The 19621-nt window shown below is 37.3% G+C and overlaps 1 protein-coding gene across 1 annotated transcript; it reads right to left on the reverse strand.

Annotated features, from left to right (window-relative positions):
• Window positions 1-2016: 2016 nt before the first annotated feature.
• On the reverse strand, window positions 2017-18820 carry LOC118837399 (PEST proteolytic signal containing nuclear protein). Its single transcript, XM_036744253.1, has 5 exons — window positions 18699-18820; window positions 11578-11798; window positions 8106-8180; window positions 5376-5431; window positions 2017-3859 (listed from the first exon to the last, which is right to left on the reverse strand). Exons 1-5 carry the CDS (start codon window positions 18760-18762, stop codon window positions 3730-3732), a joined length of 546 nt encoding a protein of 181 aa, XP_036600148.1. The 5' UTR covers window positions 18763-18820; the 3' UTR covers window positions 2017-3729.
• Between the last annotated feature and the right edge of the window lie 801 nt (window positions 18821-19621).

The following is a 19621-nucleotide window of genomic DNA, read 5'->3' on the forward strand; positions in this document are numbered from 1 at the left end:
ATTTGATGTTTAAGTTCATAAAAGTAAAAAGATCAAATGAAAATAATAGGGTAGGAGTAGAGAGGATAGTGATCCAGGTCCTAGAACTCCTTGATAAAGGAGGAAGAACACTCCACCACAGTAGATAACTGCCATTAGCAACTGGACAGGGTCCTTTGGAAGAAGGGAACCTTAAATGTGAGGTTGCTGAATGAAGTGGTAGAGGGAGGCCTCAGCTGAAATCAGTAGAAGTAACATTTTTATTCCTTCCCTGGGCTCACTGTGTCAGTCTTCTAAGAACAGCCAGGTTTCGGCTATTACAAGATAGAAGTGTGAGAGGAAGAGATCTAATAAGAAAGGCAATTTGTTAATAGCAGTTTCATAGTGCACAGTAAGGAGGGAGCAACAAGAACAGGTAAGGGACGCAGGATGAGTAGGGGCTAATAAGAAGGCAGACAAGGGAGTGGAGAGATATCAGGAAGGCAAACTTCTGCTTAGGCAATCTCAAGACTGAATCACAGGGATTGTGAGGGGAGCCATAGTATAGATTGTTATATCCCTTTCCAGTAGCAATGGTAGCTGACCTCTTTGCCTTAGAGTTGATTTTTCATGCAATATTTGAAAAAGGGTAAGATAAGGTGGGTGGGCAGCATGATAAACAGCAAGATGCCTGTCCAGACCAAGGTCTTGTTGCTGGAGTAAGGAATGGATGGGAAAAGGAAGGCCCTGTGTATGGGATCTCCTTGGCTGAAGGCTGAAGCCTGGTTGATTCTCAACCTGCATTCATCTCTCCTTCAGATGCAGAGGTAGCTAGGTAGACCAGTAGATCAGGTGCTGGGCTGAAAGTCAGAAAGGTGCAGCCTCAGACACTTACTGGCTAGGTAATCTTGGGCAAGTTTCTTCAACTATAAAATGGGGACAGTAACACCAACCTCCCAGGGTTGCTTTAAGGATCAAATGAGATAATGTTTATAAAGGGCCTGGCACATAGAAGGTGCTATGAACATTCTTATTCCCTTACTATGTACTTACAAATAACGTGCTAGCATTTTTTCAAAGTGCTTTACAAATATTTCACGTGATCCTCACAACAATCCTGAGAGGCAGATGCTATTATCCCCATTTTACAGATGATAAAATTGAATCAGACATAGGTTGTGACTTGTTCAGGTTCACCAGTATGTATTTGAGACCATATCTGAACTCAGGTCCTCCTGATTCCAGGTCCAGCATTCTTCTCCACTGAGCCAACCTGAGAAGCAATGCCGTGTAAAATGGACTAGTCCTGGAATCCCTTCCCAGCTCTTGCAGAGACCAACTCCAGGGTTACCTCTTCCAGGTAGCCTTTTGCTTGCCTTGCCCTTCTCCCACAAAGGAAAGTGATCTTTCTTCTTCAAAAATTTCAAACCACTTTACCTGAATGGACCTTCTCCTTTCTACTTCTCACTTTTTTAGGAGTTGTGTCTATGTCTTATACTCCTATAATATTTTAAGGTCCTTGAGAGTGGTCTGTGTCATATATTTCTTTGCATCTCCAGCACCTAATAGTAGTACAAAGTAAGTGTGAGTTCCTATTTTCAAGTAATAATAGCAACTAACATTTATATTGTGCTTTTAAGGTTTTAAAGCACTTTCCATATATGTGGGGTCAAGTTTTAGCTTGATCATTTAAATTTTACGTCAACTTGATTTTACCCATATCAAATGCAACAGTTACTCAGTCAACAAGTATTGATTAAATGCTATGTGCCAGCCACATGCTGTGCTAAGCACTAGAGACACAAAGAAAGGAAAAACCAGTCCCTTCCTTTAAAGACCTAACATTCTGACAGGGAGACATGTTAACAACTATGTATTAAAATTTTCAGTGAATATATTACATGCTAAATGACTAGTATCTAAGCGCAGTAGCTGAGTGATTTAAAATCTCATCTGTTCCTTTACACTTTGTCCATCAGTGAGTGGGAATCAGTAATTTTATTTTGCTTCTTTACGGAAGATGGCAACAGTTAAGGAGAAGAGAACATACTGTACTACTGAGTTTCACAAATTTATTGGTATTTTAGTAAAGACATTCATCTCAGTCATTGCTCTCTCCTGTCTTGACCTTAGGCTATCCTTTCATTTGGGTCAAGAATACACTCAGAAGAGGAAGAATTCTTAAACATAACAATAAAATGGACAAAAATGGAAAGTCTGCCTACATTAGAGTATCTAAAGATAAATTTATGAATTTTGGTATGGTTAAGTCAAATAAGGAAGAACTAATAGCTCTATGTACATTTTCATTGTTTTATGTGGGGATTATTCTAAATATAAATGTAACAGGACAAAAGTATTAGGAATATACAGTAAAAGGCAGCTCCTCTGGAACGATTACCTATTCTAAGAGCTTAACTGGCAGTTACCACCAATAGAATAGTCTAAAGCTGCCTTCAAATTCAACATTGAAGGAATTTTCAAGAAAACATTATACATTTGATTATGACAAAGCTTTTAAAGATACGAGAACAGGTGTTCCAACGGTATTATATTTCAAAGAAATTTAAGATTACATATACGATACAAAAATACAAAAGAAACCTCTCAGAACTTACAGACTCAAAGTATAAGTGGTCAAATCTTTCATAAAATAATTTTAAAGATGCACTCTCTTGTATTTTCAGTATCTGAAATGGGCCAGTAGTCTATAAATAGGCATATAAATGAGTGTATTACATACTAGCCTAGTAATGAGAAAAGTAACGTTGCTTAAATTCAGATTAGTTTTCACTAAATTGGTAATTTACATGTTCTGACCAATACAGAAAGTGCATCTTCACCATCTTTATACAATGTTAATGAATTTTTGGTGTGTCATTTCTTTTAAAACTAAAAAAGCCAAATGCATTTAAGCAATGTACATATTTTAATCACATTTTTGGTGGTGGCTTACTTTTTAAAAGAAACAGCTTCCTTATATTTACCTCAAGTTCTGGTGGAAATGCTTACAGGAGCTTGTTAATACCGATAACTCAGAGAAGCACATTTAAAATACTGATTTACTTGCACAATGAATGCTTGTCCTTTAAAAATCAATGAAGTTAGGACAAGCCCTATTAAGGTGAATTAGGCCACATCATATATTAAACACTTTACATAAAATTTCAAAAAAGTAACTATGAGTTTTTCTTGTTATAGCTTCTGTAGCTGCTGTTAGCAATGCCTAGTTCATGACTGAAAAAAAGTCCACTGGGGAAAAAAAGTTGTCATATTTGTATTTTGTCTAAATTATTTTAAAATCAATGTTCCAGTAACACTTCCCTCCCAGTACAACATTCCTTCTCTATAAGGCTGTTCTTGGGAGCCAGATAGTTTACGTAAAGATGGAGTTAAGTAGTTGTTTTCAATTTGAACAGTTAAAGAGACAATAAACTTTTGCTTCCTCCTTAATGTGCTAATAGTAGTGACTAAAAAAATAAGCAATTCTTAAAAAGGTACCATTTCTGACTTCTTTATTATCTGTAACCTTTTGAAACTAATCACACGAAACTACAAAATTAGCAAATGTCTTGAAATCTGTATATAAAACATAAATTACCTCTAATTTCAAACTTTCATTTATTAGTACACCACTCAATTTTTTAAAAGTGGCTCCAAAGATAGTCTTATACCATTCTTTTTTTTTCTCTTTAAAAAAAAAAAAAAAAAAAGGAAACTGTTCCTTTTAACATCACACCCACCCCATACCCAAATCTTGAAACACATCATTTAGTCATCATCTTGGTCATGGACATTTCCAAGGTGAGATTTTATATTTCGTTCCCACAGCTTCTGGTTATCAGAAAATCCATGCTTTCCTTTATTGAAGGAATTTGGTCCAGCTGATGTTGGTGTATCCCTATTTTTAAATATGGAAAAGAAATAGTTGTTAAACAGTTTAAAAACCTTCAGAAAGCACTGCAGTAGAGCAAGGCATGAAGATTTCATCCTTCAATTCCCCCTCAACCTCCCCTCCACAATTTTAAGTTGCATCAAGGTTTCAAAAACAAACAACAAAAGTTATCAGTCAGAAAGATGTGAGTTCAAATCTGGTCTAAAACACATTCTAGTTATAAACCTGAATACTTGAATGTGTGTGTGTGTGTGCGCACGCATACATGTATAAATATGTATATGTGGTGTACACACAGGAGTAGATAAGTTTTATTCTATGAAAGCTATGCGTTAAAGAGAGGGGAGATAAAAGAATAGTCTAATAAGCTTGTGATAACAGCTGACAATTATATAGAGATTTCAGGTGTTTTCTTCATAAACAATCTTGTAAGGTAGATAGCATTCGTATTATTCCCATTTTACAAATGAGAGAAAACTAAGAGGTTGAGTGATTTTTCTATGGTCAAATAACTTGTGTGAAATCTTGGATTTGAGTCCAGGTCTCTTCAGACTCCAAGCCAATACACTCTATCCACTCAGTCTCCTCCCTTTCATAATCCCAACAACCTCCTCATATTTTAATGTTTCTAAGTATGACACTTGTCATATACTGCACTGGTGTAAGTAAACCTAAAAAAATGATGTGCTGTCCCTACCTCCTCAAAGAGATCATCTCTGAAAGGAAAAATACCATGAAGGCATACAATGAAATGTTAACATTAATTATTATTTTCTTCTCTTAGGCTGTTATGTCAAATAAGGAAAACAATTGTGGTACATATTTAAACCAAAATGGTACCAAAATTAGTTTGAATTAATATTATCACTTCAAATTTTACTTATCAATCTGAATTCTTTTAGAAGTCACTGCTCTTATCTGCACTATCCAATTTAAAATTAAATAACATTCACTCTAGCTCCTTTGTGGAATAGATATCTTCCTGTATTCTGCGGGAATAAATATCCTCAAAATTTGGTTTGCTTTCTGGGATGCCTTAAAGGTTGTGCAGTCCTTAAAAGGTGCTGAGGCATAATTTTGCAAAAACAGACAAAGAGGGTATAGTGAAAACTCCATCTTAATAATCTAGTGGCCGATAAAATTAAAAAAAAATTAAAACCCACTGTGTATTTAATGTATTATAATGTGTATAATGTAATACCATCTGGCATCATCTGAAAGGAGAAAATGTTTTTAATTATATACATATAATGTTTTTTCCTGAAATTTTTTTCCATCAGCAAAGAAGTAAAGAACCTTTGACTGCTCATAAAATATGTGATGTCCTTTTATCCTAAAATAATATATGGCACCCTCTCAACTCCTTGAATGAAGTAAAACAGTAGTAAAACTTTCCTATGTGACTTTGTCCCAAGAGATATTAGAATCTAATAATATTATATCCTTCAATGACTTCACCTCTTTTAGAAGTTTATTTACCATGATTAGCTAATAGTTTAACATATGCAAAAAATTTAAATACCTTCCAATATTCTTCATCCGCATCTTTGCTTCTGGAGGCATTTCTTCTGGTTCACTCTGAGAAAAAAAATATCACAGATAAAATGCTGGTGCAAAATTACAAATATTTCCTTTTTAAAAAGGTATGGATGACTGCAAGTGCCAGTTTTTTTTAAAGATGGATATTTTAAAAATCCATTTAGTAATCAATAGCTTTTTAAAGTCTTGAATTTACACAAAACTGTAAAACGTTTTTAAGATATTGGATTGGTTTGCCATTTCCTTCTCCAGCTCATTTGACAGATGAGGAAACTGAGGCAAACAGGGCAAAGCAACTTGCCCAGGGTCACACAGCTAGTACCTGAGGGCAGATTTGAACTTAGGAAGAGGAATCTTCCTGACACCAGGCCAAACACTCTATCCACTGCAGCACCTAGCTGCCCATTTTTTTGGTAAGCTTTGTAACTGTTTTGTAATTGTAAAATTGTAAACTTTGTAATAACAGAACATAGATTTTTTTTCTTTGTTCTTGTGTATCATGGTATAGCTATGATGTGGACCGAGGAGAAAAAAAACTATCAAAATAATTTTAGTTCTGACTGTTCCTAACCAAAAACCAAGGTTATCAAGGAACGAAAAAAAAAAGTTGTTTTCCTGTGTATTCATTTTATATGATGCTAATAAAGACCTTAACCCCAAGGAGGGAATCTCCTTTACTGCTAAAGCACCTAGAATGATTAATCTCCACCTATTTTTCACACATACAATTCCAGCTCACCCCATCCCATCCCCTGCCCCTTGCACTGGCCTTTCCTTTAGCCCGGCCTTCCAGCTACAACCCTCCAGAGAAACCACTATAAGGTAAAATCCAGTGTTTTGACTAGCACTGTAGAACTACTCCCTTCTCCCCCCAAATTACTGAAGATCCAACAAAAGGAAAATCTCACTACCAAAGTTCTTGGGACTGTCAAATGGTTAAAGATCAGAAATTAATATGATTTTATCTATAAAAATGATACTATGTGTTTATACATCAGTCTCTCTCTCTCTCTTCTACTCACATTAAAAACATTTAAATATGTTTTCATTAATCCATTCAAGACTCAGAAATTAAAGGGCTTGAAAATCCATTAAATGCATACTAGCTGAATAACCTACCCTAGACAGATTACTTGGCCTCTCTGAGTGTCAGTTACTTTTATCTATAAAATGGAGAAAACAATAGCACCTACTGCACAGAGTTGTGGAAAAAAAAATAATGTGTATACAAAGTGCTGGGCAAATCTTAAAACACTATGCAGACATGAGCTAGTACCATGTAATGAAAGCAGACCTTAGTTACAAATAAAAATGCTGCTTTATTTTTCAGGAGTTACTTTATCTTTATCTGAAATTAACTTCATGGACAGTAGAAAACAAGGCTCTGAGATCTTGTCCCCGACCTCTTAACAATCTTGAAATTTGGGCCACGAAGATGGGCTTCACTTCAGTTAACTTTGGTGTGGCCCATGGATTTCCCCCGCAATTCTGACAAGCAGTCTTCAATCTTTGCTTAAAGACCTTCAGTCACCCATCCTTTGCCTGATTATTTCCAAGCTTGAGGGAGACAGAATTCCCCTCTTCAAATACCAAAAGACCACCCACCCATCTCCTTTCTCCCACAATTCTTTTTTTTTTCATTGTCAATAAGCATTTATTTATTTTTAAAAATTTTTAAATTTTTTTAAAATTTAATTTATTTAATATATTTAGTTTTCAGCATTGATTTTCACAAGAGTTTGAATTACAATTTTTCTCCCCGTTTCTACCCTCCCGCCCACTCCAAGATGGCGTATATTCTGGTTGCCCCATTCCCCAGTCAGCCCTCCCTTCTGTTACCCCACTCCCCTCCCATCCCCATTTTCCTTCTTCTCTTGTAAGGCAAGATAAATTTCTACACCCCATTGCCTGTGTATCTTATTTCCTAGTTGCATGCAAAAACTTTATTTTGGTTTGTTTTTGAACATCTGTTTTTAAAACTTTGAGTTCCAAAGTCTCTCCCCTCTTCCCTCCCCACCCACCCTCCCTAAGCAGGCAAGCAATTCAACATAGGCCACATGCATATCATTATGTAAAACCCTTCCACAATACTCATGTTGTGAAAGATTAACTATGTTTTGCTCCTTCCTAACCTATCCCCCTTTATTGAATTTTCTCCCTTGATCCTGTCCCTTTTCAAAACTGTTTGTTTTTGATTACCTCCTCCCCCTGTCTGCCCTCCCTTCTATCGTTCTCCCACAATTCTTACAGATGCCACCAGAAAGGTTCAGAATTTTGGGGATACCTATTCATACTATTAATAAAAAAAGCCTCTGCACCTTTGCACAGAGGCCGTACCCTACACCAGAGATGTTTTTCCTCCTCTCTCAGCTTCCTGAATACCTCAGATCCTTTCAAAGCTCAGCTCCAATGCTACCTCCTTCAAGAGGGCTTTCCTGATTCTCCCGGTTGTTATTATCTCTCTGCTGCTATAATAACCACAAAGTATTCATCTATGAAGATGGCATTTTCTTCCCACCCTCCCTCTCCAGGTCCTTGAATGTAAGCTCAAAGGCAAGGGATGGTTTTATTTTTCTAAATGTACTCCTAGTGCCTGGAATATAATAAGCATTATAGACAGACTTTTCTACTCCATCACCCAATTTTTTTTTTTTTGGTGAAGTCAGAGTTTTAAGAATTTCAGAGTAAGAAACAGAATTAGCCATTGACTTACATCATCATCTTCATTGAAAACTGCTGCTACTGAAAGGGTTTTAGGGGCAAGAGTTGGAACAGTTTCTTTAGGCTTCTAAAAGAGAAACAGACATCAAAACAGCAAAGTACGTACATTATATACATGCAACTCAAAAAAGGAAAGCAGTGACTTTTTTGTATTAAAAAAAGGCATATTTTGTTTTCGAATTATCTTAATCACTAAGTCAGTACTTTGGAAAATCTCACCTTTTAGGTTCCCTATGCTCCCTGAGAATATAGCATTATTATTAAGTGCCATGACCCTGGTTAGTAATAGTTTTTAAGTCAACTTGGATATTTATATGCTAACCCCTAAAACACCTCTTACTCATCAAAATCTTGTATATTTGATCTTGTAGAGAATTTTTTCTCAAGGACAGCCCAATGCCATGTGTATACCAGGCACTGAATACACATTTGGTGACTGATTTTATGCAGCTATAAGACATGATCTTTTAAAGTAACACCAACCAAAAATGTGAATTATTTGGATTCTTGATTACACAAATAATCAATCCACACAATAGTGAAATCTGTCACAGAGCCCCTAACCAATTACTTGCTAGCATTAGTTTTAATAGATTTAGCAGGCTGTGCAAAATTTTAATATACAAAAATGTTAAATTAAGGGAGGAATGGTAACGAATGATCTGAATTTTTTCATTTTCACATACTTTAAAATTTATTTTAAATTTCATATTTAAATTAAATACATTTACCTATAAATATAAATTATATTTAAGTTAAATAATAATATTTTAAAATTAAAAACCAAAACAACAAAAAACTACTGAAATCCTGCCCTTAAAATTCACCTAACAAAAAGATCACTTTTGGGGATAGTGATTATGCCTGTTAGTATGGAGTTTTTTGAAAAAGGATCACCTATCAGGATTACTGAAAACAGCTGGAAAGAAACACAGCTAACATTTTAGATGAATCATTCTTGAATGGTAATCTAGAATACATGCATTTGGCAGTAAAACGCTGTTTTTTTTTAAATTAACTTCAGAAAATAGCACTGGCAGATATGACAGCTATATATAATTAAGTAGCATCAACAGTGGAGCAATTTTAGATGATTTCTGTCTTACTTTAAAACCTAGTATTAATGCCATGTCATTTAACATTAAGTTAATACTTAATTCCTTCCTGGCAAAATATTTCAATTACTTGGTTTTACCAAGATTCTAAGAGTTTAAAATTTTATGTCTTAAAGTGTATATTTAAATTGGTTTTTAAAAGTAGATTTCGTAAGTTCAAAGAAAAATAAGGTATGAGTATAAACAAAACAAAACAAAAACAATTCCATAAGGGACTGGAGATTGTAAAAAATATAATCATGATGACAAAATTATGATGGCTAAATATTGAAGACTTGTAGCTATAAGAGACTTCAGAAATAATTTAGCCTAAACTTTTTATTCTACAAATGAGGAAACTGAAATCCACATGAAGCAAGTGACTTGCCCAAGATCAAGTAGTAGAGGCAAAATATGAACCCAGGGAATGCTCCAAATCCAAGAACTCTTTCCATTTGTCCCCTCACCATGTTTTTTTGGGGGGAGAGGGGAGGAAGACCCAAACCGGGGAGCCATATGAACAGAAAAGACAGAAGAGGAATTATCTGATGAGGGAATATACGAAAAAAAGAAAGAAATAGTAATTTTAAAAACACAAGAATGGTTCAGTTCTATGACCGTATCAGGAAGGTTAAAGTCTGAAATTAGCTGAAGCTTGTGATAAATGAAAAGGTTTTTTGTTTTTGTTTTTAGTAGAAATGTTACATTGGGGAAAACAAGGACAGCCTAGGCATTCCATCTGGTGCGAAAGGAATGATAACAAATGGCCTAGAGAAAACAGAGCATTCAGTTCCTATTTTACTTCTCTTTTCATTAAGAAGAAAAGTCTTCATAACAATGAGAGGGAAAAATAGTTATGAGGGAACTGAAATTCAAGTAAGTGAGAGACAACAAGAACACTTAACTTCTTGAAATGAGTTCAAGGAAAGATCTTGATGTGACTGCTCTATTTTGGCTGAATGGAAGGGTGCCTTAGGACTGTAAGTGGGAATGTTTTTCTAATTTCCAAAGGAAGAGGAATTCAGCAAAGTATAAGGCTGGAAAAATTCTAGAGTGGAGTATTAGAAGTTCAATATAATCTTGCCTGTACTCATTAAAAACAAACCATGCCAGACCAACCACATTTCCTTTCTTGCCAGGGTTACCAGACAAGGATATCAGTGGAAAGCTATAGACACAGAATATCTGGATTTCACCAAGATATATGATAAACTTTCACAAAATTCCTGCAGACAATAAAGATACAGGCTAGACAAAAATGCAGTTAGATGACTGCAGAACTGATTGAAGATAGTTGACATGCTTATAGTATTTGTAAACAAAATGAAGCTGGGCAGGATATCTAAGACATATGATGAGAGAACTGGGATCCAAAAAGGTGCTGAAAGACTAGGATGGTAATCTAAGTTTAATAAGACAAAATTATCAGAAAAAGTTTTTCCTATAGTTAAAGCCCAGGGATATTGATGGGTGAAAACCTCCCAGAGTTACTGGACTCAAAAATGCTGCTATTTGACTAACAGCCCTGGAATTACTGAAGAATGAATTCAGTACTCCATCTTTTCCTGGCTTACAGAGAACATTTTTATTACTTGTGCACACAAATGGGAGAATCAGACCACAGACACAAAAACAGGTCTTAGAGCTGTGTTCTCCTACAAAGTGGAACATGGATCGCCAAATCAGTCTTACAAGTGGGTTAAGACAAAGGATCAATTGGGGGTGATAAAGAAGTGACAGATGAATAAGAGGCAGTTCAATGCTAGGAGAGCTAAATACAAAGTTAAGGGTAAAATGAAGATCTGATTAATGGGACAGTGTTATGTTATGTATTATCGGAACATTCTGGGAACAAATGATACAAGTCGAAGGTGCTTTTCACTGTCCTGCTTGGAGCATTCTTTCCCATGAGAACACATTTCCCCATAGTTTCTTCAGTATCTATTCTATCCATAGGCATTTGCAGTAATGTCAGTCTCTGAAAAAGCACAACAAAATAAGACAGACCTAGGATCCTGATTCCACAGACTCAAAAGAATCAGATGAAGATAACACCTTTCTCCTCTCTGAAGATATTTTCTAAAGCTCTGTTCAATTTAAAGCGACACCAATTAAGTTTTCATTTCCTCTGATTCTGTATCATAGCTGTTCTAGGTTTTTCACTGACCTTTCCTAAATAATGTGAATCTAAACTTCCATACTCACATGCAGGTACACATAACCATATATAACCATAGGCTACACCTCAGACAAAACATATAGTCTTCATTTTAATATTCATTTTTAATATAAGATTTTCAAACAATCTTCTGATTCCCTCCCAGATTCTACCCATCCCCTGTGAATACCCAGTTCAAAACAATGACTCACACTCGCTCCAAGTTTGATGGATATGACTGGTGCTTTCTTTGCCGTCTGACTGCCTATGGCAAACCCAAACTTGGCTATCTTTGCGGGCACAGGCTTGGATGAGAAGTCTTCGGCTTCTTCTTCAGCTGATCGCTTCTCTGCGCTGCGACTCGAATTTTCCCCTCCATTACTGGAAGAAACAGTCTTAGTTTTCACAGGTTTTTCTGCCTCTTCTTCAGGTCCTGGTGAAGTCGAAACAACTTACCAAGATGAGCTAATTTTACTGAGCAGAGTGATGGGAGCAGCAACCTCATAAAGCACTGTTATAAGGAAGGTACTTCTGCAGCTGCACACCTACTGACCCAACAGTCTCTTCCACTGTTTTGAGCACACAGAGGCAACAGAGATTGTGTGGCAGTAGAAGAGGCTCCTTTGAATTAACTAGCATAAAATATAGGGCAATTTAAAATTACAAACATATTTTTCAAAAAAAAATGAATATGCTCTGACTAAACACTGTTTTATTAAACAAAACTGAAAGTTCTATATGTATGTGTGGGGAGGAAAAAGGGTAAAGGGTAGTCTACTTAAAACGAACAAACAAAAAGCCTTCAAAATACCCAAGTGGTAAAAACTCCTCTGGGTGATCATCTACTTTGTCAGCAATTAACTGTTTATATTTAAAGACAATCTTGAAGAAAAGGAAAATAAATCTGGCTGGCAATTTCTGGTCATGTTATCTAAATTCCACAATTATACACATGTCTACCTAGAAAGGGTTATTCAGCATTGGTTTAGAACTGAATTTACTGAGAAATATGTATTATATCTAATCTCTTCAGTAAATAAAATTTGCTTTAGAATTTTGGTTAGACCAGGTTATTTCACTATTTGAAATTACACAGAAAGGATTTAAGCAGAGGAGAATCATCCATGTGTATGAATACATACATTTCCCATTCTAAAAGTGCAGTCATATTAAATTCTGAATTATCTATTTTAATGACAAAGTACAACTACAAAGTACAACTCATGGATCAGATCAAACAGCTGATAATCTACAAGTAATTCACATTTTGTTTTGGAATATGCCGAATTTATTTCAGTAATTTTGCCTTCCTATATTTAGTATTAAATTTAAGACTGAAAAAATATCAAATTTAAAAACTAGTTTTTATTCCCTAAGAATACACCAGATAAGCAGCAGAGGGAGGTGTTCAGGAACATACTGGGTGTCAGGGAATGAGGAAACTAGCTCGAAATCAAAAAACTTATTTTCTTTCAGTCACTAAGTTCTACATAACAAGCATACACACTGCTGCTGTGGATGTGTGGATTAATGTATGGGAGAAAGAAAACAAGCTTTAGGATCAGGCACAGATAACAAGAAAAAAGAAAAAAAGGACACATGTAGTTGTTAGAAAGCTATGCTTCAGGGTCCAAGTATTGAAACTGGGGTGTTTTTTTTTGCTCTTTGGATTAATACTTAAACAAAATGTCCAAGCTTGTTCGGGAAAAAATATTAAGAACATCTTCAAATTACTGCTGTAGACTCTTCCTGGTCATAGAAGGCAATGAGAATACTGTTATAAAGCTACCCAGAATGAGATTAACTAGGATTTAGTTTTGGATTGGGAAGTTAAGGAATTAGGTGGAAGAGAGTATTATGTATTATATCATACCTACAGTGGATGGCAGAAGATACCACTCACTAAAATAATAAACTACTGAGGAGTGAAAGGTTGCCCAAAATACAGTGTTTAAAAAATAATGTTCATACTAGCATCCTAATTTAGAATTTTCAGAAAAAAGGAAATGCAAAAAGAATTTATGAAAATGTCACCACTTTTCTAAGTACTCAATTTAGGACAAGTATTTTTGATCAATTCTGTTATAGATGGTGGCCCATATAAGTTTTATTCTACAACTAAACCGTAATTAGACCAACTATCTGACTTATACTTAAATATGAGGAAAAAATATTTGGTAGTAAAATAAAACAGGAGAAAGCATTTTATGTTATGTATTATGGTACATTTTGTATATGATATTATATATGTGAGTTATATAGGAATATGGCCAACTAACTCAAGTGATACTTATTTCAGTTTATATAAAAAAGTGGAAAACACTAGAACAAAGAGCATAAAAACAGGCCTACTGTGGTCTAAGGCAAGGCAAAGGTTCTATCTGGGGTCCAATTCTAAACATTTTGCTAACTCTATTTCAATGTTTGGTTTTCTTTGTGATCTATGTATTTTATGCATTTAAAAACATAATTCTGAGGCGTCTTTGATAGACTTCACCAGACTGCAAGAGGGGTCCAAGGCACAAAAACAGTTCAAGAAGCCCTAATCTAAGGTCTAATGACAGTAATACCTATTGATTTTCTCCTCATATTCCCTTGCTTCTATTTCTGTTCCTAATCCCTGTTTTTCTGGAATTAAATTCTGGGGCACAGGGAATTTGAGCAAATTATACTAGAAATGAGTCAGGAGAAAAAAAAATTGAAGGCACAATACCTCCAGATTATTTGAGATTTGCTTGGTGTGGGAACTCCATCTATCATCCAAGCAGATTACCATCTATAACTTAACAAATCTTAAGATAACCTGATACTCAGAAAGGTTAAGGGATGCGTCTGAGGTAATAAGCTAGTGTTACAAAGTACATCTACAAAGTACAACTCATAGGTAGGTGTCAAAAGGCAGGATTTGAATCCAGGTCTTCCTAATTCCAAATCAAAATCTACTATCCATCAAACCAGGCACTGGGGAGAGCAATGACAAAATTATATATGAAAAAGTGTGACAACCCCCACTGCCTGACATATAGTATACTAAGTTCTATCTATGCACCATCTATGCACCCAGTTACTATCTTGATAAAACCTTGTTAGGCTAAGTCTTCTATATAAACAGAACCCAAATGAGAGTCAGAAGAGTTCCTCTCAAATAGCAAATTATGTACAACTCAATTTTTTCCTCACTTGCATTTCTACCAACTAAAAAAACCAAGCTAAAACACCACCTATTTCTCAGGTCTACTCTGAATAATGTCTAATATACACCAGTTCTACTTCAGAGCAATAACGTGCCCTTGGGTTTCTAAAAGTTAGTCTGATGCTGTTAACTTCACAACCAGGAAGTACTTTTCACTTTCAAGTATGGAAACTTCTAAGCCACTGAATCAGATCTATAATTATGGAAAGAGAAGGAAGAAAATACAAGGGGAGTTAATTGATGATGATCATATGGTGAAACCTTCTCCACAGAGGATGAGGTCCACTGAGAGGACTGACTAACGAGTACAAGCTGATTTCATTTTTTCAAATCCCTTAAATAATTTTCCCTGATTGTTCACTTTGCTTGGAATAGACTTCCAAAAATACATTTAATAAGATATGGAAAACAAAAACAAAAAAAAAGAAATTGAGGCCAGATGGTTTGGCAGCCAAACATATCTATTATTGCCCTGGTTGTTAGATAAATTTCTACGGTTTTGTATTATATAGTTCATATGAGAAAACTGATTTCTCAACTAAATCAAATCTGAAATGGCTTAATCATATAATTATTCAAAGTAATCAGACATATTTAAAATAGTACCCTCCAAGATAATGTTACATACCCCAAAGCAAGTAACCTAAATAGATTCAGAGATTCAAAGCTGGAAGGGACCCTAGAGGTCATTTAGTTCAACCTCTTCATTTTACAGACAAGGAATCCAAGGCCTGGAAAGGTTAAGTGACCTGCCAGAAATCAAACTCTAAAGTGAAAGAGCCAAAATTTAAAGCCAGGGTCTCAACTCCAAATCCCACATATTTTTCCATCATATTATGCAGCCTCCTCAGTGTTCTGGGTCTTTTACAAAGAACTACTAAGTCAACATGTTTTAATGTGACTTTTATGCTTCTCTATAGGTTTCCAAGAATAACTGCAAACTGTGGTAAACATACTATAAACTCTAAAAATGGGCAGTGCATATATTTAAATTACTTGCAGCATACATGAAACGAGAAAACTAATAGTTATTCTCTTAATTTTTTCTGATTTAAAAATATTTAATCTATAATGGTGAATTTCTTTAGAAGCATGAGGATGTTAAGATTAGTTTTGGATGGAAGTTTTCCTAAAGAAAAGGAATTTGTATAGCTTAGAAGCATATACAAAATGTTCAGATTAATCAATCTGAAAACAAATTAGATGGATCTATATTCACTGAAATTTTTCTTTTCCTAATAACTGGGTATACACCAGACCCTTGAAGCACACAGAGGCCTTATTCTGAAAAGGGTGCTAAATTGGGAGGCTCTAAAGTGCCTTTTTGTGACCTGTTTTCAATTTGGTAACAGAAGGTCTCTAACACTCATTGCCAGTTCAGTTCCCACGCTAGTTTAGCAGACCACAACTGCCTAAGACTGTGATTTTAAGATACAAATGCATTTTTCTTGGTAAAATTTCTGTTTGCTTCATTAGTTTTAAAGTCCTGATATAACAAAATTCTTACCAAAACCATGCCCTCAGTTATTTTTCCTTCTCTGCCTTCTCAATGTCCCAATAAGAAAAAAAATCAAAAAGTCTAGGCACAGACACTCTAATCCAATGTGGGGAGGTCTCAATACAAAATCCATGAGAATCAATTTTGCTTACATAGCTGACTGCTCTCAGAACAATACTACTGCTGTAAATATATTTTTGACTTGTGTAACAGATATTAGAATGTGTTTTAGTGTATTGTTTTCTCTCTGCTAAAAAAAAAATCTGAAGCATTTATAAAATGTTGAGATTAATCAATTTGAAATCAAGTTAGATGAATGAATTCACTGAAATTTGTTTCCCTAATTGGGGGAAAAAAAGTCCACACAGGGTACTAAATAGGGAATTGATAAAAGACAAATTGGGGAAGTAATAACTCATTTGTAAAATACTTGAAAATTCTGCAAAGCTGCTTTCCTCACAATCACGCCATGAGATAGGTAAATTTGATAAAATCCTAATGTTATAGGTGAATAGATTAAGGCACCGGGAATTTAAGTGATAAATGTATGTATATACGCATACATACATACAGAGAGAGGTGTATATATAGATATCTATAATCATGTACAAAGATCATAAATGTCTGGCTTGGGATATGAACCCTGTTGACTCCAAGTTCAACCCTAAAGTATAAGGTTTCACAAGGGTAATGAATTAACTGCAAGTTTTTCAAGTGCTGCGCTCCCTTAATACATTTTTTAATATAACCTGACAACATAAATTTGATTTATAAACAGTGAGGCAACTCCTGCTATGGCCAATAATATTGCTGCCACAATTGGTACAAATTATTTTACATATTATATACTCTACAACTCCTACATCAGTAATTTTCTTACTGTTTGCTCTGACATTTTGACATAAAGTGATGCTAAAATAAATTTCTTATTGATTCAGCACATAACATGTAACAATTTTTTTGAAATCATAGTGGCTAAACTCCATACTGGGGATGCTCTGCCATTTCTGAGATATCTTGGAGCAACATATTAAACAGTTCCCTACTCCTATCCTTAGGAATGTTGGTAACATTTTAAAAGGAAACTCTATCACATGCACATAAGCTTTCCTGGACTTCATACTGCTGTGTGTTTCCCATCAAAAACGACTAAATCATTCTCGTTTAGGGGCATTTGTTTATTATTCATAAGTTTTCAAGGTGGCTTTACATCCTAATGCTGTGGTATTAAGGCTGTACTGCTTTACTGCCTTAATGGGGCAGTAATAAATTTTAAAGTTTGCTTACTTTAATTTGAACAGAAAAGCACGTAATGTCAAAATATTACACGTAGAAGAATCGAATGAAGGACAACATTTCTTCCTTTCCAACCTGGACCTTCAAAAAGGGGAGTTGGGTACAAAAGTAACTGGATATTTCACTTATTTCTCTTTGAAAGAAGGAAATAACTTTGAACAGAAAATTCACACTGAAAAATTAAAATGGGCACTTCACTCCTCAAGACACTCATTCTAGGGCTCTCCAAAAGATTTTTCCACAGGTGCTGGTGGGAGATACCTAAAATATTCTAAACTAGACGTTTAGATCAGATCAGACAAGTTTTTGAGTCTATTAGGTATAGGGGTTGGGAAGGGGGAAAAGGAGTGGCCTGATTATTATGTAATGTATCTTTTTTCCCCCTACAAAACATAAAATCCATCAGAATGACAGGAAGAAAGGCAACAAAGCTAACATTAATCTGAGTTTTATTTATTCCACAACATAACAGAACACAGGACGGGTCACACCAAACCATTTTTGTGCGCCTAAAAATCTGGCATTCTGCCTCCTAGCGACAGCCAAAGGGAGAGGAAAGGAAGATGGTTCGAGGAAAGGCGACAAGACCCAGACCCTGAGAACATGCAGTTACTGAACAATCCGTCATGAGGGTGGGGAGACACCCCCCCGCGCCCCATCTTTCCCAGCGACCACAACAATTAAAAGTGAAGATAAAGGCAGCGGAGGGTTGTGCGAAAATAGGCACCTGACTCACTTCGGGAGCAAACGAGCACCGACCAACAGTAATGAACCCGCCGGGTTAATTAAGACAGGCCACGGTCGGGCCGCCGGCTGCTCACGGAGCCCCGGCGGGGCTGTTTACTGCCGGGAGGGCTCTCACGAGTCAGGGACGATAGGGCTGGGAGGGAAGGCGAGAGGACGGCTCCCGCACTGCGGACCCCGGGGGAGGGGAGCCCCGGAGGGCGGTCCACTGGCCCGCCGCTTCTTCCCTCTCAGGCCTCGGGGTGATTCGAGGCCCGTCCCCCTCCCCACCCCGCCCCCAATCTCCCCGTGGGTCTAGTCTCCTCCTCAAGGGAGGGTCCTGCGCCAGGCCCGGGGCGGGGGAGGGCTCTCGGCCCTGGGGTGGCCTGTGGCGCCCCTGGGTCTGCATCACGCGGATGCGGGCTCGGGGCCCTCGGGGAGAGAAGCGCAGGGTACGCCAGAGTCCAGCCCTGCCGTATCCCCTCGGGCCGTCCCCGTCTCCCGCCTCCCCCCGCCCCCGCTCCGGCCTCGGCCTCCTGCATTCCCCCGCACCCCCCACCCGGGGAGCTCGGAGGAAGGCCCACAGAGGCCCCCGCGGCCCGCGACGCTGGGTTTGTTTTCACCTCCGGCGCTTCCTGCTCGCTGAGGCTTCTCCGGCTTCTCCTCTCCCGCTTTCCCGTCCGCCATTTTCCCCGCGGCTTCCTCCCCCGCCACCGCGCCAAGGACGTCACGACCACGGCCACGCCCCGGCCACCATAGAGCGAACCGAATGGCGGCCGGCAGTGCTCTCCAGGAGGAGGGAAACGGCTTAGACCCCTCCCTGCCGGAAGCTGCCTTGTGACGCCATCTCCTCTACCATTGCGGAAGGAAGGTATTAGGCCGGCCTCCACCGAGGATTGGCTAAACATGTAGCCAATCACATGGAAGGTTGGGTTTTTTTTTTTAATCTCGTTAATCCAATCCGATTGACGTGTGTGACCAATACCAAACTGCTTTAGATTCGTCCTTCGGGAAGGGGGCTGGGAGACCGTCATAAGACAACCACGCCGGTGCGGTAGCCAGAGCTTTCCCGTTGGGTTAGGACGGTGCGCCAAGTCTTCTTCTTCTCCAGCCCATCTTCCACACAACTGCCCAACTGGTTTTCCTTAAAGTCCAATCATAGCACTCCTTTACTGGGAAGTTGTAGCGGCTCCCTAATGCTTTTAACAATAAAATATGAACCTCCTCTTGGACATTTAAAGCTGGTCACGAATTGGTTCCAATCTACCTTTTTAGACAGATGTCGCATTACTTACACCCATATAAATTGCGGTTCCCAGCACAAAATTGTACTTGTCTAGTCCCCAGGCCCTTTGTTGTCTCCCCCATTAGATTGGAAGCTCCCTGAGGGCAGCGTCTTTTTGTATTCCCAGCGCTTAGCATAGTGCCTGCTGCATGCAGCGTTAAGAAATGTTTGATTATCCCCTCGTGTCTGGAATGCTATTGCTTCTCACCGGAAGCCCTTTCTCAAGGCTCAGTGCACTTTCATCTCCATCATGAGGCTTTC

This window comes from Trichosurus vulpecula, chromosome 2, assembly GCF_011100635.1.
Source record: "Trichosurus vulpecula isolate mTriVul1 chromosome 2, mTriVul1.pri, whole genome shotgun sequence".
NCBI lineage: Eukaryota > Metazoa > Chordata > Mammalia > Diprotodontia > Phalangeridae > Trichosurus > Trichosurus vulpecula.

Excerpts from the sequence above, each read along its gene's own strand:
- LOC118837399 (XM_036744253.1), bottom strand. The coding sequence starts at position 18,762 with ATGGCGGACGGGAAAGCGGGAGAGGAGAAGCCGGAGAAGCCTCAGCGA. Across the intron at positions 11,799-18,698 it reads GCGAGCAGGAAGCGCCGGAG|GACCTGAAGAAGAGGCAGAA; the intron begins GTGAAAACAAAC and ends CGACTTCACCAG. Across the intron at positions 8,181-11,577 it reads CCATCAAACTTGGAGCGAGT|AAGCCTAAAGAAACTGTTCC; the intron begins GTGAGTCATTGT and ends TTTCTCTTTTAG.